Raw genomic sequence first — 23,951 nt, 5'->3', positions numbered from 1 at the left:
TAATACTTTATGTCCCTTGAAAATGTATAGATAAATGAATATAAATACATTGATGAAATTAGTCCAATAATACCATAAACAAAAATCATCATTTCAATTAATGTTAATTAATTAGGTTAACTAGGTAATTTACTTGATAACAAACTTTCAGTTTTTGCAAACGCCTATCATATATCAAACCGGCCAGAATTGAAAATCAAGGCCGCTCGTTTTTTGAGCAGTTCAGCAAACGTATAAATACACAGTGTCGGCGATGAAAAACATATCCAGGCCTGGAAACGGCAGCCCAAATGGGTAAGTGCTATAATTTTGTGGTTTCCTTGTACTGTGAGTACAGAGGACTCAATCGTAGGGTGGCAACAGGTATTCCTTTGTGCTTTAAGAACAATGTTAGGAAAAACCCTATACTAATACTTATACTTTATGGAGATTACTATTAAAAATATCCATATTTTGGTTCATAGATTTCAATTAGACTTTGCACAATGGAATCAGAAACATTTTTTTAGTTTTTGATATTGCGCATAAGGCAGGAGTAACTCGCTTTTTGAATACATTTTGATATCGGGTATATAATGATTGAAGTAATTATTGATTGTTTATAAAGAAAGCATTTTTTAATGAAAGAAAACGTAACTATTTTTTCATATACCTTTCTAATGCTCACAAGGCTGAGCCTGAACCCAAAACCGAATGTTTTGTTTATTCACGTGACCACTTACGCGGAAATTGTCCTCGTCACTGATGGTTTGCCAAAGGCACGTCTCTCAGCCTTAACTGCATCTTCTGATCTTTATCTTATACAGAAACGGAGTTCATTTTTGTAGAAATGAAAGCGATAATAAAATGGTCTCCTTGGACCATCCTGTATATTTCAAATGTATTTTGCCAAAGCCAAGGTATGCCGACTTTGACATTAAGATGTTGCTATTGTGTTACTTAAGCTGTTTTTTTTTCTCTTGGGTGCAGGTACCTTAAGCTTTAGACTTGCAGCCGGCGTTGCAGCCCTCATTTGTCTTCTTGTGACGACAGAGGCTCTTACACAAGCACAACTGAGTGATTATTTACAACGATTCTCATTAACATGGATTTTGAAAAATGAAAAATTGTATCGTTATTTAGTTGTAATATTTTCTTTAGTTCATTTGCCGAGTTATCGCATCAAGGCCTTTTTAAAGGTCAGATCCATGTACATAGTGAGGTTTTTTTATGATGTCGATATACTTTTATTTAAAATTTTATGTTACGCTGTACATGAAAAAAAAAAAAGAAAAGAACCTTATCCAGATAAATTTAATATATATTATTATTATAAATTTTATATATATTTTCAGATTTGATATGCTTTCTGGGGCCGTCAGACAAGTACTATTTTGCCCATCCGTGGAGCTGTAAACGTTTCATCCAGTGTGACACATCTCGCAGGGGGTTTGACATGCCGTGTGCAGATTACAATTGCTGGAATCAAGACCTCCTCACTCAAGACCATTGCAGTAACGTGGACTGCAGCTGGGGTATGTGACCACATAGCTTTGTCATCATTTACTTGATAATAACTTACCCTTCGATTTCTGAAAAAATCACACCAATGGTCCCCTTTTGAAATTAGAATTTTGACTAGCTGAATTATAGTTCTAAACCTTACCAAATGGCACCGTTCGCCCTCTAAAATACCAAAATTTCTCGGGGCCCTTCACAACAAAGGGGGGTGGGGGGTCGGTTTCGCATCCGCGGCTCCCCCTTCAAATAATCCTGGATCCGCCCCTGCTTACATCACAGCGTTTTGTAAACTGTTACTAAAAAGTTTCCATTTAACAAACCATTGTGGAGATAAGATTTTTGGAGGCATGAGTTATCGTATATAAAGTTAATAGACAGTTTGCCGACATGTCCACCCGTTACTATGTATGTTACCATTGGCCACCTGTGCTACATTTCAAGGGCAACGCTTGCCTTTACTTTGCAGTTCCATGTTGCTGTCACGTAACTGGGGATCCACACTATCACACGTGCGATGGCAAGTCAATCCATTATCAAGGTGAGGCATTGCAAATTACACTTCTCATTGAGGCAAATATTCCGATATGAAAATCGCTGAAAGAATAGATAGATATTCCCACTGATATTTAATACTTATTATCACTTGTCTTTTCTATTAAATTAAGCATTCAACAAAAAGGTCTATTCTTCAACGTGTGTCTGTAATGGTGTTTAATAATTGTAATATTATACGTTTGTTTCCCAAAAAAGGTGAATGCAGATATACCATCATGAAGACGTGTTTCGATCCGGCGGACCACCCAGAACTAACTGAGTTCAACATTGAAGGGGTCAACTATGTGATTCCCGATTTTAGCATGGAACGCACCTGGTTAAAGGAAGTTTACGTTGAGGTTTTTGGAATGGAATTCAAGTTTGTGCTCGGGCCACCACCACAGGTTTACAGAAAGCTTTGGGTAGGCAAAACCAACCGCCTTTGTGGCAAATGCAATTTTTGTTTACTGATGATATATTATAACGTATTGTCTGAATGCTTCTGTAAGTACTCTAGTATTACATATATTGTATTGTGTGTATTGAAATAAAAAGGTTTAAAAATTAGGCATCCCAGTATGGCACTTCCTGTCATTCTAGAAAAATGGTTACCGGGGTGTCAGAAAGTGCTGACCAATTTCCAAAAAACACTAGCATAAGTATGTACAGCAGTGTAGCCATGCAAACTTCGTACTTTAATGAAAAATACAAGCTTAAACATCAAGAACCTTATTGAAGTATATCTATTCGATTATTGATTACCACCTTTAATAAGCAGTAATTTTGGATTTGATTGATTGATTATCGTGACCAACATAACATTGTTTTAAAATAGGAATTAAAATATGATAATGATAATACGTTTAGTAAAATCATAGCAACCGAAAGGTCGTGATACAAAAGTTATCTTTACAGCATAAACCTTTGTCTAACTGACACGTATGTGATATTTTGTATGCCCAGATACTTGGAGTAAATGGCCACAAGGAGTAAGTTTGTCAAGATATACGATGCTACGTTTTGCAGAGTTTTTTTTATTGAATAACTATAGAATATCTGGTATATTTGTACCAGTCTGAGTAACGTTTGCATAAATAATATTATCATACTTATCTAACATTAGAATTGTCATACGTTTCAGACTGGTGATTGGGAACTTATCCCCTTAGGCAGCGGTGTAACTATAGTGTGCAATCCATTTATAGCAAGATGCGTCAAAATATGGCGTCTGATTAACCAGCGCATTTATTTTACATTCGACTACGGCGTTAGAATCAGCTGGGGGGACAGCCGGCTTTACATATGTACTCCTGGAACTTATAGAGGGTTGTTGTGCGGTATGTGTGGCACCTGTAACGGTGATGCGGACGATGACTTCTCACTGAAGGACGGGGCGTATGTGGGCTATCTGTATGAGGATCCTTCCTGGCCACCAACGCCACAAACCCAGGGCATGTACGACCAGATTGGCGAGAGTTGGATGGTTCCAGATCCCGATCTCGGACCCGAGTAAGATAAATGCAAATTATTGTTTATTTTCATACATTCTATTAATTGTTATAGATGGGATTGAAACTGCTGTTGTCAATACGCCACTATCACAGCAGGTATATGCACATGTACAATAATATATATTATAATAAATAAATAATGCAATAAATAAAATGCGCAGTTATTATATAGCGTCAGGCCATTCTGTTGCACGTTGTGCTGCTTTAGAATCCAAGTAATAATTCGACCTGGTCTAACTGCACTACCCACTACTTGGTCAGTTTTCTGGTAGGCCCTAATATACTGAAAGCACATGTACACATCATGCTTAGTATTTTTCATTAGGTTCCATTTATTTATTAAGAAACTTGGTGAAAACAGAACCCATCACATCCTTGTTGCCCTTCACACTTCAGGTGCCAGGACTCAGCTGGGAGGAGACGAAAGCGTCAAGCTGCTGTGCAAGAAGATTGTCCGGAAGCGAATCTCTGTGATGTCATTCAAAACGTTGAAGGCGTGTTTGGCAATTGTGCCACAAGTCCACTTGTGAATTCCGAGGAGTACTACGTGTCCTGTGCAGTTGATGTTTGCTCAGCCTCTGGAGATGAAGCAACATTGCCAGAGGTAGGTTAACTTATTAAGCCAGGCCACCTGCTGCAGTGCAATTGTGACGTGGCTAAGGGTCCGCTGAAAGACCCGCCCTAAATTTTTACTCTCTGATTAACTAGTATGTCACGCTTAATATATATATATATATATATATATATATATATATATATATATATATATATATATAATATAATAATAATTTATTGTCATATTTATACAAATATAAAATGAAAATTGGTATGATCTGTCGATAAAATGTGATACAGTGGAATTATTAAAATACATTTTGTTCATTAAAAACACGTACTGCTGATGGATAAAAACTATTCTTAGTGCGCGTGGAGGTTGCTTTTAATGACCGCAGTCGGCTTGTTGACATATGCATAAGTAGGCTATTCGCTGGGTGACCAGGGTCACTCGTGATTGACTTTACTTTCTTGAGCACTCGTCTCGTATACAAACATTCAATAGACGGCAGGTCCCTGCCTACAATGCGCCTGGCAGTTTTTACTACGCGATTGAGGCGATTCTTGTCCTCTACTGTAGCACTACTGTACCAGACGGTGAAAGATTGTGTTAGCACACTCTCAATCACAGCCCGGTAAAATTTTGGCAGCAGTTCTTGGTTGACATAGAATGACCTCAATCGTCGTAGAAAGTGGAGTCTTTGCTGAGCTTTGCGGACAATATCATCTATGTTAATGTGCCATTTAAGATCATCAGATATATGTATGCCAAGAAATTTGAAATGTCTGACTATTTCAACCTCAGAACCATTCAGCGTAAGATGGCTAATTTCTGTTGGGTTTTTCCTAAAATCTACAATAATTTCTTTTGTCTTTTTAACATTAAGCTCGAGGTCGTTTTCAGAGCACCATGAAACAAGGGCCGAAACTTGATTTCGATAGTCAGACTCGGAAGTGCTAATAAGGCCAGCGCAGGTGGTATCATCCGCAAACTTAACAATCAAGCAATCAGGATACGAAGCAACACAGTCGGATGTAAACAGAGAATATAAGAGAGGCGAGATGACGCAGCCCTGAGGCGTGCCAGTATTTATCTCTATAGTCTTGGAAAAGTTATTGCCGACTTTGACCTCTTGAGTACGATTAATTAAGAAATTTAAAATCCAATTACTTAGTGATTTACTAAAATGGAGAGAGTTAATAAGTTTTTCGTGAAGTTTAAAAGGCGATATCGTGTTAAAAGCAGAACTATAGTCAATAAAAAGTAACCTTGCATAGTTAGGGATTTTACGATCCAAAAAAGTAAGAACATTATGTAGAGTAATAGCAACAGCATCTTCCGTCGACCTGTTCTTTCTATATGCAAATTGAAAAGGGTCGAAGGACGTCGGTAATTTTGATTTCACATGTTGCATAACAAATTTCTCAAGCACTTTCATAACAATGGAAGTTAGAGCTACAGGCCTAAAGTCATTACGACAGGTAACAGGCGTGCGCTTTGGAACAGGTATTATCACAGATTGTTTAAATATTTTTGGCACATAGCTAGAGCGTAAAGACCAATTGTAGATGTTGCACAGTACACCAGACAGCTCATCGGCACATAATTTCAGCAACCTAGGTGTAATCCCATCCGGACCTGCCGCTTTCTTAACTTTCAATCTAATAAGACCAAGCCGGGTGTCTTCTTCCGACAGCTGGAAGGGTGCTTCTTTATCTCGGGAACAGATGATAGGAGATATAGTATTTGGTCTGTCGAAGCGGGCGTAGAATTCATTCAACTTGTCTGGTAGGCTGGTGTCATCCGTGGTTGAGAGTTTGGTATTAGGTTTGTAGCCGGTGATTTTGTTCACTCCCTGCCAGAGCTCACTAGAATTACAGCTGGAGATGTCTGCCTCAAGTTTATCTCTATACCGCAACTTAGCGCGCTTGATGGCCCGGCGCAGGTCATATTTTGACCGCTTGATAGCGTCCAAATTGCCCAATCTGAATGCTTCCTGTCTGGCCACAAGTTGTTTACGTACTGAGGAACAAAACCAAGGTTTGTTGTTTGGATATGATGTAACAGTTTTACTCGGAATGCATAATTCCTCGCAGAATTTTATGTAGCTCATTGTCACTTCAGCACATTCATCAAGATCAGCTGAATCCCGGAGAAATAAGTCCCAGTCAGTGCATGCAAAACAGCCACGAAGTCGTTCTATTGCGTCCTCACTAAACTGATGAATTACTCTACGTACCGGTTTTTCACGCTTCAGCTGTTGTTTGTATGCTGGGACGAGATGGATCATGTTGTGGTCTGACTTATCCAATGGTGGTCGTTTCAGTGATTTATAAGCACCCCTGATCGTTGTGTAACAGTGGTCTAGTGTTTTATCTTTCCTAGTATGGCACGATACATGTTGAAAATACTTAGGTAAACCCTTTTTCAGGTTTGTGTGGTTGAAATCTCCTGCTATGATAGACTATATATATATATATATATATATATGGGATGCATTCATGTATTTGAGGATGATTTGTTATATTTTACGTCTAAAATTAACTAATTTACTTTACTTAATTTTAAGAATTAATAATAGAATTTTTAATATTGAAAATGAGATTCAAATTCGGAGAAACCATCATAACTTAGGTTCAGCATGAGGTGGCGTGTGGTATTATTGAGACCTATGCCAAAGCGTGCGAAGAAGCAGGACTCGGGGTATTCCCTGGAGCTTGGAGAGAAGTAACAGATTGTCGTAAGTTTATCAGTTAGCTGTCATTTGGTCATCAATTTGTCACAATGTAAACGTGTGATAGCGACGGCGAACATGTCAGTAAATTGCTCAGTCCTCCTGGTTTGTTCAGTTTATAGAGCTTCGACAAACACGTCAGCTATAGTGATAATAAAGTACAATATCAATTCATTGTTTTGGAATCTGAAAACGTTTAAAAACGGTTAATAGACGTCAGCAGATTGCTTAAATCCGCTGTTTCTAACTTCATTTGCAAGAATGACAGTATACTGCGTACGTATAAGGTACACACAGACTGGTAGAGGCAATAATGTACAGCGTGAACTGAATATTTTCAGCTTAATGTGTATGTTCGCCTTGTTCGGGATTCTAAAACAAATTGATCATTGTTCTTTCCTGTCTTAGTTCCAGCATTGATAATGACCAAGTTCTTATTGACTTATTTTCTTTTCATAGACATATTTTCTCTATTTCCTTGAATAGCGTTGACTGTGTGTGATACGGTAGGATACAACATGCGTTATAACGCAAGCATGACTGGTTGTCCAGCCTCTTGTGGCACCCCGAGCTCCGAGCAATGTGCTTCACAAGAGGGATGCGAGTGTCTGGCCGGGTACATCCGTAGTGGACATCTGTGTGTTCCTCGGGACCGTTGTGGTTGTGAGGATGCAAAGGGTGGCTACCATCAGGTAACCTTCTTACATTGTTTACCCTGATTTTGTGTTTTATCTTTTAAAAAGGATAGTTTCTGTTTTTCAAAACGCCAAACAAGCATTTTAACCAGTTCCACGCCCTTCCCCCACTACATACACACACACACACACACACACACACACACACACACATTCAAAGAGCTCTCTAAAATGATCATGCATGTGCTTAAAACAGGTATATGGGAGGTGAGAACGTCCAAACGTCTACGTCCAGTCTGAAGACCAATAAATAAATAGAATTGAAAAATAAATGTTCGGACGTACTGTCATCTGATGTAAACCACACTTTGATTCAGGTGGAGTTCGATAGGTCTATAGGGCCTACAAGAACAATACTTTCCTTTAAATTTACTTTTATCTGCAAACAGCTATATCTAGGAGTACTTTGTTTGTTGAGTTTAGTTTCAAATTACTTCGTGCCAAATTTGAACAAGTTGTGTTACCGCTGAGTAAAAATAGTAATTTGTTGCTTCTCAGTGGCACCGGGCACCATTGTGCAATTTACCCTGATCACGACTGTGTCACACTATTTAAAAAAGAGAAATATTTAAAAACAAAATTCAGTGATCGGAATGGCTGCATTCATAAGGCAAATCAACACCAACCAACGTGATGGTCTCTCTTTTTGTTTGTCACAAGCCTAACTAAAAAAGTTGTATTTGAAGTTTGCTGAAATTTGTAGGATGGGTCAGATATGGAATAACTTTTAAGTTATTTCAAGTAATAACATTTAAAAATGACTTTAAGGATCACCACCTGAATCCAAGAATTTTAAAAAGTATTGCATTGGCTTTTATAAATTAGTAAATATTTAATGATCGATTAGCAGCTCTTTCACACATCGTCTGGACTGTAGAATTGTACTAAAACGATAAACGTCCAACATATCCACGCTGTTTGACCTGTATCTTTCAGTTAGGCGACACATGGGCCTCTCGTAACTGTACTCATTGGTATACGTGTGTGGAACCGAACCAAATAGAGGAAACAGGAAGTCCATGTGGTGTAGGAAGCCAGTGCCAGCTTGTAGATGGCCTGTGGACGTGTACTAGTCCCATCAAAACAACTAGTACTACCACCCCTAGTATTATAATACCGGTTGTTTGAAGGTAAAATATAAAATGATAGATATTTAAATGATTTCAGGTTTTTCATTTACACTCATTCTCAATAAGTAGCTCCATTTGGGAAACCGAGAGTAACAAAGGTTTAAAAATTAGTCTGTTTAGGTATATTTGTATGAAAACAGAAAAATATAATAATATTTTTAGTGATTGAAGTTGCTGGACTCATGTTAGCAAAATTCCACTTGGACAAAGAATTCTTCAACTAGTTTCATTTTAATTTTAAAAAATGCTAAATGGACCTAAATATTGAGAATGAGTGTAAACAGACAGCCGGTCAGCAATGTATTCCGCCACTTCAGGTTAATAACTTGCACCTATAACCGTTAGATAATTGCCTGTATCTTGCCATATTGGAGGAAGACAGGAATAACATTTGCTGTACATGTACAAGACCAACAATACAATTCAATGGTATAGCGGTTTTATACTCATTAGTCACATTATAAGTAGACCAGGCATAATAAGTACCCAAGATCTGCCTACTTTTATTACTCTGAGTTAGGGGGTGACACTTCTTTTGTCCAGTGTGTGTGTGTGTGTGTGTGTGTGTGTGTGTGTGTGTATATATATATATATATATATATATATAACAGGGACTGATCTAGGATTATTTGAAGGGGGTCTGCGGATGCTAAGCCGACCCCTCCCCCAGGGCGTGGGGTTCGGGCCCACTGAAGGTCCAGTAAATTTTTGGTATAGTAGACGACGCATGGTGCCATTTGGAACGGTTTAAAAGTATAATTCAGCTAGTCAAAATTCCAATTTCAAGAGGGGACCTTTGGTGTGATTTTTTCTGAAATCGAGGGGGGGTCAGGAACTGTTTAATTATGCATTATTTTTTTATCTAATGTCACTTTCAGATGCTGTGTTACTTCTCTGACGTCATGCCAGTGGTGTTGTCACGTGAGCGCTGCAAACTTCTTCATGTTCTACAGCAGTTTATAAAACTGGAGGAACATTTTCTGAACATTTTTGCATATATATAGAAGGCGTAAAAAACGTTTAATATTTTTATCATTTCACCAACCATAAAATTTTGTACCAACCTTATTAGAGGCCTACCAGTACATACACTAAATGATGAATTTTTAGTAGCCTGCAATCGTATGTTAGAGTATCTGTATAAAATCTACACATACAACACTAGCATTTATCCGTCATAAGAAAATTACCAGAATAAAGATTATCTGCACTAGATTATAATGCGTCTTGCCTCTTTGTTTTTTTTCGAACAACTTGACTTGATAACCAACAATGAGTCGAATTTCCTTGACTTGTTTTAAATGGGGGTTAAACGCTGTAACCGCATTGTACTTTTCACATGTTGTATAATTGTGCGTTTTTGTTCATGTTTCGTCGAATACCTATTAAACTGCCATTTGATGGACAATGAAGGGGGGGGGGGGGCGGGTTTCGCCGAAGCAAGGGGCGCGTGCCTACTGTACAACCACTGTATCCACTAGTACACATTGTGTGAAAAAAACGCACCTTTTCCACTTAGCGTGATAATCATTTAACATCTTGCTCATTACTACCACTCGCCTTTTATTTCCCATATATGAAACGTCATTTTAGTTACTTCATTTCAATGCAACAACATGGATTATTTCAGATTAGTCCGAGCGCTGGCATATTTATTAGTAGATGAACCTTTAATATCAGTTTTTATTCAAGATTTTAAATCAGACTGAGATATCGTGCAATTGGTGAACTATGATATCATCAACGTCAATATCGAAGTTTTGTGGTTGTAGCAGGTTCTGTAGAGAAATATTTGTATCTTTTCAATTTACTTCAATAAACAGGATGATTTTGATACTTTGGGAGTCTAGAAACAAACGCTTCAATCAACAATAACGAGGGTGCCTATAGGAATTCCCAAATGCTTTACCTGCCCAGTCACCTTACTACAGTGTATTAAAACAGTACAGGCCTTTGGATCTTTATTGGTCCTTTATTGGCAAATGCATTCCGCCTGAAAAAAAAACACTTCATTTCAAGCTCATTTGGACTTTTAAAGAGAAGATATCTTCACGTGAAAATAAGTCGACAACGATTTCGGTTTGCTTAATTGTCACTAAATATAAAAAATGAGGGGGATACACCCTACTGACTAACTACTGTAAAATAAGCATTGGATAAACTGTTTTCCATTAGTGGTCTAAATATCGTAACAGAAATGTCAAACTATCATAGAATTACAATATATATTTTTGATCAGCACCAGAAAACCCTGTTTCCTATTGAACCAAATACTTAGACGAGACGAAATTTTCTGACAATTTTTCCAGGGAACATGCATTACATAGTATTAGCCAAGTCCCCAGAGGTACAGTTTAAATATTAATAAAAACATTACGTCATATATATTTTTCCATTACTGAATCATTAAAAAATATATTGGAACGCATTGTAAACATAAATTAAAATGACATGACCCCTAACATACGTTACCGGAACATACGTACGATACCATTTATACGCTGCTTACATAATGTATAGACATGTGTGTGGGACCTTTTTACTTATGCAGGACCTCTTTTCTTATCCAGGTGTCACGAAACTGAGAGTTCGTGAGAAAGAAAGTCCGCCCTCCATACAATTATCATGGTTAGGGTTAGTTTGACCTAAGAAGGTCAAAAGCTAGGGCGAGGCTCACCTGTACAAATGAATGGGAAGCGGACTCTCTGTCATGGGGGACTTTCTGGTACATGACACCGGGCCCCAGATTAATGACCCTGTATAATAAAACCCCCGGGGATGGGCACTATGGGCTCACATCTTTGGACAACGCTATCTGTAAAACTGCTTCAGAGAATAACAGTTTCTATGTCTAAAGTCTGCACACGGAAAAGTAAGAAACGACTTCATTTTGTATCTTAACAGAATATATTTTGATAAACTAAAAGTTACATGGTACAAGCATTGTCACCTTCAAGCTTCAATCAATCTCTTCTCATGCAGTCTCTCTCTCCCCCTCTCTCTCTCTCTCTCTCTCTCTTAAAATTTAAAGTTAAAATATTTTCATGCTAAACTTCATCAATTAAATTGTAAATCACATAACTTATAAAGAGATTCGTTACTTCAAACACAAGCCCGCCCACTCATTGTGGGCACTCCCAAATATTCCATGTAATCAAGCTCTAACAGAACACTAGCTTGAAACAAAGGACATTAAATTTGCACTGCTAGGTGTGAAATATTATCTAAAGTTACAAAGACAGGGTTAATATTCCCATACCTAGATTGATCTAACAGGATCTAACTATCAAAAATAAAAATATCAAAAATATATCTGTATAGAATACCTTCATATACCAATACTAATACAACAAATAACAACTTTACATAGTCCCTTATAAAATAAGATCTAAAATCACTGTGTAATGATAAAATTCTCACCGATTAACAACTAGATCTGTGTCTCTCACATTCGCTTACACAACTATTTAGTAGGGTGAGCAATGAAAGAAAATTCATGAGACCAGTTTCATATAACTATTTACAGCAAACGACTGTTGCAGAGGTTTCGATATCCGTTTCCGTTTGCACTGATCACGCGTCTAAACTTGCTCCTCGCAGCGTCTTTTGTGAGATCTATAAATCTTTCTTTTTTGGTCGATTAAGTATTTGACATTCCCTTATTTGGCAATCTCTTAATGCATTGGCTCACGCCTTCTAAAACTTGATATTTAAAGCTTTTCATTACGTCCAGTCCAGCTGTTATCAACATAATAGAAATATACTTTTTTGATTGTGCAATCAACCAACCAAAAAATAAATATATTTTTCGCCTTTCCTTATTACAAACTACAACCATTGCGCAATTTTCGACTTCAAAGAGAAATTTAACTCAATACCTTTCTACCGTTTGTTTATTTGAATTTGACATAAAACTTCTAATTTGTGGTTAATGAAACCGTTACTTTAAATTTTACAGCAGCTTGATTTAATGATTTATGTTCAAAATATAAATATGCTCATGTAATGTTGCGCACTTGACAAGTTGGTTAAATTAAAATTTCTCCTGGTTCGTTGCCGACCTACTGTCTATTTCATTTGCAAGTACGTTTTGAATGTGTATTTTTCAAAGATCAGCTAAATTTCTATCTACTTAACATGGAAGTTTATGTGGTTTATCTTGGGGTAATATTTAAAATAACTAAGGACGTGAATATTCACGTCCTTGAAATAAATGAAGTGTTGAATTATTTTTTGATTATAAGATGCTGATTTATGTCTATGCGATTGAATTGCAAATTTGTAAGATGAGAGCTTCAAAAACAAGTCAATAAATCTATTTGTCTGCGTGAAAAAAACAGGGATGTCAAATTAACCAAAAACATGGATTCTACTCAGACAACGTTTTATACAGTACGTTGAATACGGCTTAATTAGTATTCAACGCTGCGGATCGAATGTTCACATGACGCAGCAGTAGATCCAGGGATGGGCACCACGGAACCGTACGTGTCCACCCCTAACGCTGCGGAGGTATCCTTTGTCTCCTTTCTCCCTGTTCCCCAAATATATACTGGTATATATCTAGAGAAACAAAACAAAAAAGCAACTACCACCTCTGTGACTTGCATATTATAGCTTGAATGTGCTCGTCTATTGGTTTATATTTGCCAAATTTGTTCTTATCCTTCTGCCACACCCCCACCCCTCCCCCCTCGATATGCCTGGATATGCCACTGCACGGTATCTACCCAGACAACGTATGATACAGCTCGTTGGGTTTGCCTGGAGGGCGTGATAAACACTTCACAATTATGAATCAATAAAAGAACAACTGTACTTTACCAAGGACAAGTGAGTATTACAGTATACAATTTATGTCTAAAGGGGGAAGTAACTAGTGTTGTCAAGAACTAAGTGGATAAACCACACAGAAACACACGGAAACTGGCATTTTAAAATTTCAGTATATTATTTAACCGAAATTTACTTCAGGTTATAGTAGCTGGTAGTACACTACTGTTCTGACTTTAGATTTTATTTACGGTGGTCGCTAAGTGATACTTCATGTCCCTTGAAAATGTTAAGATCAATGAATATAAATACATTGATGAAAAATATTCCAAGAGTACCATAAACAAAAACCATCAACTTAACTGATGTTGATTAGTTATGTTAACTAGGTAATTTACTTGATAACAAACTTTCAATTTTTGCAAACGCCTATCATATATCAAACCGGCCAGAATTGGATATCAAGATCACTTGATTTTTTTGCGCAGTTCAGCAAACGTATAAATACACAGTGTCGGCGATGAAAAACATATCCAGGCCTGGACATGGTAGTCAAAATGGGTAAGTGCTATAATTATTTTATGGTGGCAATGTACTGTAGGTACGTAGAATCAGCCGTAAAGTGGAAATAAGTACTTCTTTGTGCTTTAAGCGAACAATTTTAAGAACAGCTCTAGCCCTGCCGTCAATAGAGTTCAGTTTAAAATATACCCATATTTTGATTCATAGATTTCAGTTAGATTGAATTATTATTATTATTTTTTTTTTATTATTATTTACAAATATTGACTTTGGGTGTGGTCATCTGGGGGATATATTCAGCTCGAAACTGGGATCATTGACCTACGACTGGATAAGACTATCCAGTAGAGCGTATTTCAGTATAACTTTACCAAATATTAGGGCCTACTTCATGGTATGGGCATATGCGTTATGATTAGATATAACAAATTAGACTTATATTTCAAATATCTTTGGATAAAAGTCAAAGTTTGCTTTATTGATCACTGAAAGGTGTTATCATGACGTAACTCAAATATTCCTCCTTTTTGTGCAGGAACCGTATGGCTTTCAGTTGGTGTTGTAGCTCTCTTGTGTCTTCTCGTGACGACAGAGGCTCTCACACAAGAACAACTTGGCGAGTATTTACGATGGCAATGGAATAAAGAATATAAATACTTTTGGTCATTTGTTTGTATTTTTTCTTGGGTTAATATACCAAATTGTCGAATTTGGCCCATTTACAGGCCAATTTCATAGAAATTAGTAGATTTGTTAATGATCTCCACAACTTTTATGTTAAAATTTGAGTTTTGGCACCATTTGAAAGGAAAAGTTGTTTTGACAAGACATACATTTACTTCTACTTTTAGATTTCATATGCTCAGAGGGTCCATCAGATCAGTACTATTTTGCCCATCCGCTGAGCTGTAAACGTTTTATCCAGTGTGACACATCTCGCACGGGGTTTGACATGCCGTGTGCTGATTACAATTGCTGGAACCAAGACCTCCTCACTCAAGACTATTGCAGTAACGTGGACTGCCGCCCCGGTAGGTGACCATATGTTCGTTATTATCTGTAGTTGTAATGCACTTTCACGTTTTGTAGTCCTTTACTTTTGGAATAAATTTCTTTTCAGCATTTTTCTAACTTTAACTGAATAAATTCCATTTTTAGACGGCATGGGGGTAAGGGTTTTTTTAGAAATGAATTACACACTTGCCTTCCTCTGCTGTGAGAAAGTTAACTTGTCGCCGTTTGTTTACAATAAAATACCATTTTTGTGTAAAATTCTAAGGGCGTCGCATGTATTTACTTTGCAGATAGATGTTGCTGTTATGTATCGGGAGATCCACATTATCACACACATGATGACAATGCAATCCATTTTCAAGGTGAGGTACTTCAAATTAAACAACCCATATACATGTATTATGAGAAATAGCTGGAAACATCCTACAAAACGTACAATACAAGATAGCTCTACAAATATAATTTTACATAGGTTTGCGTGCAACGTTCCACATATACAGGAGCGGATCCAGGATCCCCCTGACCCCTCTCTAAATCCGCCACTGGTATATCACTCGTCTTTTCCACCAGACAACCGTGTAACTAATGGACTTACTATGTGGTGTGATACAACATGAATTCATATGTATAATAAAGTCTGAATGATTTTGAAATGTGATACTTTTTCCCCCAAAAAGGTGCATGCAGGTACACCATCACCAAGACGTGTTTCGATTCGGCAATTCACCCGGAACTTACCGAGTTTAACATTGACGGAATCAACTACGTCGATCCCTACTTTAACTCGGAACGTTCTTGGCCAAAGGAAATCTACATTGACGTTTTTGAAATGAAATTCAAGCTTGGCCAAGGAGACCCACCAGCTGTAGAAGGCAATCCATTCGGCCCATCAAAAGCTTATAAGTTTGACTCTGTGGTAAGCGCAACGTAACAACAGCTTTTAATCAAACACAATACCGTGTGGCCAAATAATGTAAACCTGTTTAATTGTTGTTTTATACAAACTAAATCTATCACGTAAGAATAGTTCATGTAAAAAATATTACAATCACCGGGGCCTTTCCTTTTATGGGACCACAAGTGCAGCAGCGGCATATTCACTTACGCAATTGTCAATATGGTGAAGATGCAGGCACCTCCCAAAAGTGTTATTCATAAGTTACATATTGAAAGGATGACAAGAATCCATAGTGGTACATAATTTTTACACCCGCAGTGTTGCAGCCCATTTTTATGTCAAAGTGTAACCACCATCATATCCTAAAATCAGATGACAGCTGGGCATCATCTTTGTCAGTCATTTTTTCAGAAACACTGTACTCTGTACTCTTTATTATTATTGTTTGTCTGAAACTTGGTAATTTTAAAGGCGCGGTTTTTCGGGATATTTTATTGAAGAAATATAGAACATTCGTTATATTTGAGTAAAGTTTGTTTTAATAATATTCTCATGTGTACTCAACGTTAGATTTATCATACGTTTCAGTCGGAAGACTGGGAACTAATCTTTTATGGCGGCGACCCTATCGAAGTGTGCAATGCAGGAAGATGCGTCAGCATATCTGTTTATGTTGGCAACCACCTTGTTTTCGAATTTGAGTTCGGCATTACCATCACATGGGGACAAATCAACACTCATGGACGCTTTATAGTTAACATATGTATCCCCGGGACTTACAGAGGAATGTTGTGTGGCATGTGTGGTACCTGCAATGGAAACAAAGACGATGACTACTCTCTGAAGGACGGGACGTATGTGGGCTATCTCTATGAGGACGGTGATTTCTGGTCCCCAACGCCACAAACCCAGGGCATGTTCGACCAGATTGGAGAGAGTTGGCTGGTTCCTGATCCCAGTCTTGGGCCGGAGTAAGATTTATGAAATTAATAAAATCGTAATAAATTTCAGTCTTGTCATTCATTCTTAAAATCGTTTACGTAGGTTTGAAATTTTATCAGTTTGATCAATTATATCAATGTCATGAAAACAGACCCATGAACATATGCAACAAGCTAAATGTAACATTATGTGAGTTTGAAATAACATTTGAAGAGAGCGTGGATTACTGTTTCATATCTCTGGTCGTAAATTGACTTATCTGTCATGTATGGTGCATTATTGCTGCGCGCGCAGTTATTTCGATGGGTTGCCGAAAACGAGCTATGATGTTACAGAAAAAAATCAGAAAATATCCATTCAAATATCAGTTTCGGGAAATATGAAACGATTCCCCAGGTATTTGAAACTTTAAAGGGGCATTTGTTGCACATGTTATGCTGCTTCAGGACCGAACCACACATCATGCTGAACAGTTTGATTTGCTGTTGCATTTGTTCAGAAACTTGGTGAAAACAGAACCCGTCACATCGTTTTTTTTCCCTTTTACACAGATGCCAGGCACCAGGTGGGAGGAGACGCAAGCGCCAAGCTTCTTCAGAGCAAAGGGACTGTGATGAAAAGATCCTCTGTGACGTCATACAAAACGTTGAAGGCGTGTTTGGCAATTGTGCCGCAAGTCCACTCGTGAATTCCGAAGAGTACTACGTATCCTGTGCAATTGATGTTTGCTCAGCCTCCGGAGATGAAGCGACATTGCCAGAGGTAGGTTAACTTATTTTAACATGAGATTCATTGATGAATAAAGGTTGTTATATTTTTTAATGCAACAAAGTCTACGCATCAAAATTAATTTAATTTTATTGATTTTAGGGATTAAGCTCAAAATAAATAAATATGGAAAATGAATTTTGAATGCTTAGAAACCATTACAGATTTTTCTCTCCGAATACAGGTTCAGCATGAGGTGGCGTGTGGTATCATTGAGACGTATGCTAAAGCATGCGAAGAAGCAGGACTCGGGGTATTCCCTGGAGCTTGGAGAGAAGTAACCGATTGCCGTACGTTTATCAGTTATAGCTGTCATTTAGTCATCAATTTGTCACAATGTGTACATGTAAAATAACACGACAAAAACCAGTAAATTATGCAGACCTGCTGGTTCTAACTTCATTAGCAAGTAGTTTGATAAAATGCGTATGTGATAGGTATAGAGATAATAATATACAGCGTGCACTGAATTCTTTCAATATCTATTTTCGGAGATCTAAGGCCGTTTGATTTGTTTATTCTTTCCTGTTCTGGTTCAGAAATTGATAAGATAACTCGATCTTGTTGGTCTTTTTTACATATCTTGGTAATATTTTCTCTATTTTCTTGAATAGCGCTGCATGGGTGTGATGCGAAGGGATACAACATGCGTTATAATGCAAGCATGACTAGTTGTCCAGCCTCTTGTGTCAACCCCTCGGGCTCCGAGCAATGTGCCTCCCAAGAGGGGTGCGAGTGTTTGGCTGGGTACGTCCGTAGTGGACATCTGTGTGTTCCTCTGGACCGTTGTGGTTGTGAGGATGCAACGGGTGGCTACCATCAGGTAATCTTAATTATACATACCTAGGGATGTTATATGACCGTGGCGATATGATGATCACTGAAGCCTGTCCATTTAGGCAAGCTTCAGTGAAGATCGAGGGCAACCTCAAGCCGCTACCCAAAAATGTCTCGCTTCACTCGACATTTCTGCGTAGCGTCTCTCGGAAAACTCGGATTTAACCTCGATGTAGTCTAGCATTTCACGACTACATCTTGGTTAAATCAGTCGAGGTCTCTTAAAATGCTGGAAGCCAAAGACAGAGTGATCATGTGACCTTCTTGGCATCAAGAGAATAGTGACGTTGCTTGCGTTATATACCTACATGTACCAGTAGACAAATTTAAAATCTCTCACGCTCTTGAAAAATTAGCATAAACTTTTCACGTTTAACAATTATTATTTATCATTTTATTACACTAAGTCATATCATATGGGTATGGTTTGAAAACGGGAATTAGTTTACATTTAAGCCACACGTGCATACAAATTATTTGTAAATCTATAACTTTTTAACGAGGGTTGTGTTATTTACCTTTTGTTTTTAAGCTGTTCATTCTTTTGTTTTTAAGCTGTTCATGTATTCCCCCTTTGAACTTGTATTTACATGTAGCACATGAATGCTCTGAAAACCAGCACATGTATATTCCGAAACCGCCTCGTAGTAATAAAATGTCACCAAAACGTAGAATTATTACTCCTGTGGACTTGAAATAAACATCCGTTTGATTTTGACTATATCCCGTAACCGCCTCGTCGTCAGAAATAATAAGAAAAAAATAGAATTATTACTCCCGTGAACTTGTAATAAACATCCGTCGATTTTGAATCTATTCCGAAACTGCCTCGTTGTCAGAAATATCACCAAAAAGTACATTTCTTTCTCCTTTGCACTTGTGAAAAATTAGTTTGACTATATTTCGGTCCGACGCTCCTTTTTTTATCAGAAATGTCACTAAAAAGTAGAGGTTTTGCCTTGGGACCTTGTTTCCGCTGCAGTCCCAGCTAGGTGTGGCTCAGCTGAGACGTGCATGGTCAGTGTCGACGGTTGATTAAATACTTCTCAAGACAGTTGAATGTCCACGACAAGTATTTAGCAAAAATTGACCAAATTGGTCAGACATTACGTAAGAATTTGGCGGTGTAATAACCGGTCGGTGGTTATACACTTTCTTTAAGTTACTTTTTCACCAATAAGACAACTGAGACAAGCAGGAGTAGTTTTCTGTTACATGGTTTATTCAAGCGCCTGAAGACTCAGGTCTCTTCTACCGTATCTATAACTATCTCTCACTCTCTCAGTCTGTAAGTCTCTCCTTTATACTCTATCTTAATTTGCATTTCAAATTAGCTTTCGTAACTGTCATGAAACATGCCATGGCTATGTACATTAACTTAATTGTAGATACATTTTAATTAAATCTTGATTTGCATTTTAAATGAACTTCTCTTAAACTGCCATGCAACATGTCATGTCTATGTACATTTGAATAATTAAACGTACAAATATATACATATCTGATGTATGCAAATTTAGAAGACTATCAGTTCTAATTAACGGATCACTACACATATATCTCCCTTTTTTACCAAAAAAAAAAAAATTAAGGAACTTAATTTTTTTAAAACCTATTTCACCGACACCTATTTATACACTGTAATTGATAGAATGTTAAGCTATAATACAAAGTACATGAACATCTTCTAATCAAATTTAACCAATATTTAACAGTTTCAACAATAATAAAACAATTATAGCTTCACATAAGCATTTAAGGACTTTTAAACATACTTTAGCTTTGCATAGACATACAAACCCATTTAAATATAATTATAAGACTGCTTTACACATTTTACTCAAATCAAATCAAATCAATATTTAGTACACATTTGACAATGTAAGAACTTATCTTTCACAAAGGGTATGCATTTTAGAAATTTCAAATGCAAATAAAGGAAAATGTGACATACAATAATTAACAGAACGTTTTATGAAAAACAATCTTTGGACAATTTACTAACCTTATTGAAAAAAATTCTAGTGAAGTGGATACCTCCATTTTTCTATACATTGATTAAAAGAAAAAAAAGAATTATTAAAAATCACTCATGGACAACTTACTTATTAAAAAAAAAATGCCTTAGTTTGCAATGAGGTGGGTACCTCCATTTCTCTGTACCTTTCAAGTTCAAGTTAAGTTTTTCAGTTCTTTCTAACGCATCAAGCAAGTCATCTGTTTTCTTTCCTTGTTTTTCATTTCTGTCTTTATCCTTGTAATAAGCAAGTATATTCAAATTCACCATATCATTGTCCCTTTCCTCAGTACGCAGCTCAATCCTGTCCTTCACTTGTTCGTCATTTTTTTCATTGTCCTTATGGTAACACATGTTTTTACTTAGTTTGGCCTTATCAGTATCCATTTCTCCAACATGCAGTTTTTCCTTTTCCATTACTTGTTCATCATTTCCGTTATTGTCCTTATAGCATATCTTTTGCTCAATCTTTTCCTTCACGTGTTCGTCATTTTCTTCGTTGTTTTCATGGTAACACCCATTTTCGATCAGTTTGGTCTTATTGGTGGCTATTTCTTCAATACGCAGCATTTCAACATCAGGGGTTTTCATCATCTTATCAAAGGGAAACTTCAACATCTCATCATCAGCGGGCGACGACCTCTCTTCATCAGGAAACTGCAACATTTCTGTATTCGGGGACTTAAATACATCAGAATCACCACTGGTCATATGGGATTTCAAAATCTCAAATTCGGGAGATTTTCCTTTGTCAGGAACGTCACTGACTACATCATCGTTGCCTCCATCGGGGAGCTGCAACATCTCGGCACCAGGGAATTCTTCTTTTGGAGATTTGTTAGCAACACCGCTTATCACAACCTCATTGCTCCGGATCACCTCTCTAACTTCTTTACGTGTTACGGTTTCTTCATCACAGCTGTCATCATCATCCATTTTGCTTTCCTGCCCCATTTCCATCTGAATGCTGTTTATCATTGCTTCGAAAGATAGTTTGTTTCCGTTGGCATACTCTGTTGTTTCTTCTTTCATTACTTCCCACAAATTTGCGAGGGAGTTTGACAATAAAAATACATCTTCTTTGCTTGTTTCCTGCGTCTTCAGAACACTACTGATTCCACCCAGACAATCTAACAGCCTGCTGTAGATGTCTGGGTCTTCATACTGGTCCTCGTCTTCATATAGCATCTTGACTATAAACTGCCTTTCTGTCTCAGCTGCTTAAGGTGAAACCTGGGAGCTCGCCATTTGTAATAACCGGTCGGTGGTTATACACTTTCTTTAAGTTACTTTTTCACCAATAAGACAACTGAGACAAGCAGGAGTAGTTTTCTGTTACATGGTTTATTCAAGCGCCTGAAGACTCAGGTCTCTTCTACCGTATCTATAACTATCTCTCACTCTCTCAGTCTGTAAGTCTCTCCTTTATACTCTATCTTAATTTGCATTTCAAATTAGCTTTCGTAACTGTCATGAAACATGCCATGGCTATGTACATTAACTTAATTGTAGATACATTTTAATTAAATCTTGATTTGCATTTTAAATGAACTTCTCTTAAACTGCCATGCAACATGTCATGTCTATGTACATTTGAATAATTAAACGTACAAATATATACATATCTGATGTATGCAAATTTAGAAGACTATCAGTTCTAATTAACGGATCACTACACATATCGGGAGGTGACCAGAGCACGTGGACGAGTTTATTCTGTATAACATCTCTAGAGCGTGATATAGGGTCACTTTATTCGGTTTTAGGGGTGTTTTAGGAAGAAATGACTGTATTTTTTCTCGGTATGTATGTCAAATAATACTCTGTCACCCTCTCGCGATATATGCCATGAACACCTCTCATTAAACCAGTTCCACGCCCTCTCCGTACACACACACAAAAAACACTTTAGCTCTCTAATATGTCCATGTATGTTTTAAAAGGCGTTAGACCGACCGGCTGGCCTTGTGGCCAAACTGACCTAAGAATATTAAAAAAAAGAAGATTTTTCGCCATTGCAAGATAGAGCCTTGGCCTTGTAAAATACTTAATGACCGATTATCAGCTCTTTTACACATCAGTCGGGCCTGGACATCTCATAATGCGCAGTGGACACCTTACATGTACAATAGTGCTAAAACGATAAACTTCCAAAAATTCCACACTGCTTGACCTGTAATACACCTGTATCTTTCAGTTAGGGGACACATGGGCCTCTCGTAACTGTACTCATTGGTACATGTGTGTGGAACCGAACCAAATAGAGGAAATACAGAGTCCATGTGGTGTAAGAAGCCAGTGCCAGCTTGTAGATGGCCTGTGGACGTGTACCGATTCCATCAAAACTACTGAACCCCCAGTGATAGTATAATACCAAAATGTAGGTAAAGTATACATAGACAAATACTTTAATGATTTGAGGTTTTTTCATTTTAATGCAAACGCTTATTCTCAATAAATAGGTGCATTGGGGATACCGAAATTAACGACGGTTTAAAATTTAGTCCGTTTATGTATATTTGTGTGAGAACTGAAAAATGTAGTAATACTTTTTTTAGTGATTTAAGTTGCTAGACTGATGTTAGTAAAATTCCACTTGGAAAAACAATTCTCCTACTCGTTTTGTTTTAATAAAATAAAATCAATTGTCACATGGACCCATATAATGAGAATGAGTGTAGTCAGACAGCCAGTCAGTTTTTTCTTAATCATGACAAAATGTTGACAAACTTTTTTCAAACGACGGTATTTGAATTTTAATTTTATTTTAAATCACACATACAGTATATATATATGTAGGTGTTTGATATTTCAATTTACTAATACTTGTTTAATTATGCATCACTTTCAGAAGCTGTGTTACTTCTCTGACGTCATGCTAGTGAGCGCTGCAAACTTCTTCACATTCTACAACAGTTTAAAAAACTGGGGAAACATTTTCTGAGCATTTTTGTGGATATATAGAAGGCGGAAAAAACGTTCAATCGTTTTAACCATTTTACCGACCGTAAAATTCTGTATCAACTTTATCAGAGGGCTACCAGGAAAAAGTACTTGTAGATACAATGAATGATGACTGTGCAGTAGCCTGCTACCGTATGTTAGAGTATCTGATTAAAAATGCACCCATGCAATACTAGCATGTACACGTCATAAGAAAATAACCGGAATAAAGATTATCTGCGGTACCTTACAACGCTTCTTGCTTCTTTGTTTTTTCCGAACAACTTGACTTAATAACACACAATGAAGAATATAATGAGTCGAATTTCCTCGATTACTAGTTTTATGGGAGTAAAACGCTGTAACTGTGTTGTTCTTTTCATGTTTTGCACATGTATGTGTGTGCGAGTGTTTTTTTTTCTGCATGCTTAATTTTAAATTTGCCAAAACAAAGTGCCATTTATTCGACAATTAGAAAGGGACCGAATATTGCCGAAGGGAGGGGCACGTGCTGTATACATGTAGCCTACATCCAGTGTATCCATGGTCATTGTGTGCAAGATAAAAAAATATCGTT

At 37.2% G+C, this 23,951-nt stretch overlaps 2 protein-coding genes across 3 annotated transcripts; both read left to right on the top strand.

Annotated features, from left to right (window-relative positions):
• The first annotated feature begins 724 nt into the window (after positions 1–724).
• On the top strand, positions 725–23,627 carry LOC106176504 (alpha-tectorin). Of its 2 annotated transcripts, none has more exons than XM_087005651.1 (10): positions 725–1,056; positions 1,335–1,514; positions 1,967–2,038; positions 2,251–2,456; positions 3,176–3,543; positions 3,942–4,149; positions 6,736–6,841; positions 7,322–7,527; positions 22,629–22,815; positions 23,283–23,627. In XM_087005651.1, exons 2-9 carry the CDS (start codon positions 1,436–1,438, stop codon positions 22,800–22,802), a joined length of 1,419 nt encoding a protein of 472 aa, XP_086861777.1. In that variant the 5' UTR covers positions 725–1,056; positions 1,335–1,435; the 3' UTR covers positions 22,803–22,815; positions 23,283–23,627. The 2 variants fall into 2 exon arrangements, with proteins under 2 accessions (XP_086861777.1, XP_086861776.1); XM_087005650.1 differs by having other exon boundaries at positions 728–1,056; positions 22,629–22,811.
• LOC106156402 (U-scoloptoxin(01)-Tl1a) lies at positions 13,664–14,994 on the top strand. Its single transcript, XM_087007005.1, has 3 exons — positions 13,664–13,994; positions 14,491–14,571; positions 14,807–14,994. The coding sequence occupies exons 1-3, from the start codon at positions 13,979–13,981 to the stop codon at positions 14,992–14,994; spliced, it is 285 nt and encodes a 94-aa protein (XP_086863131.1). The 5' UTR covers positions 13,664–13,978.
• Positions 23,628–23,951: the final 324 nt, after the last annotated feature.

The sequence above is a fragment of the Lingula anatina genome, chromosome 2 (genome assembly GCF_051362555.1).
Source record: "Lingula anatina isolate TDL-2025a chromosome 2, LinAna3.0, whole genome shotgun sequence".
In the NCBI taxonomy this organism is placed as follows: Eukaryota; Metazoa; Brachiopoda; class Lingulata; order Lingulida; family Lingulidae; genus Lingula; species Lingula anatina.
Note: the sequence above shows the minus strand (reverse complement) of the source record. Positions and strands in the feature narration are given on the sequence as shown.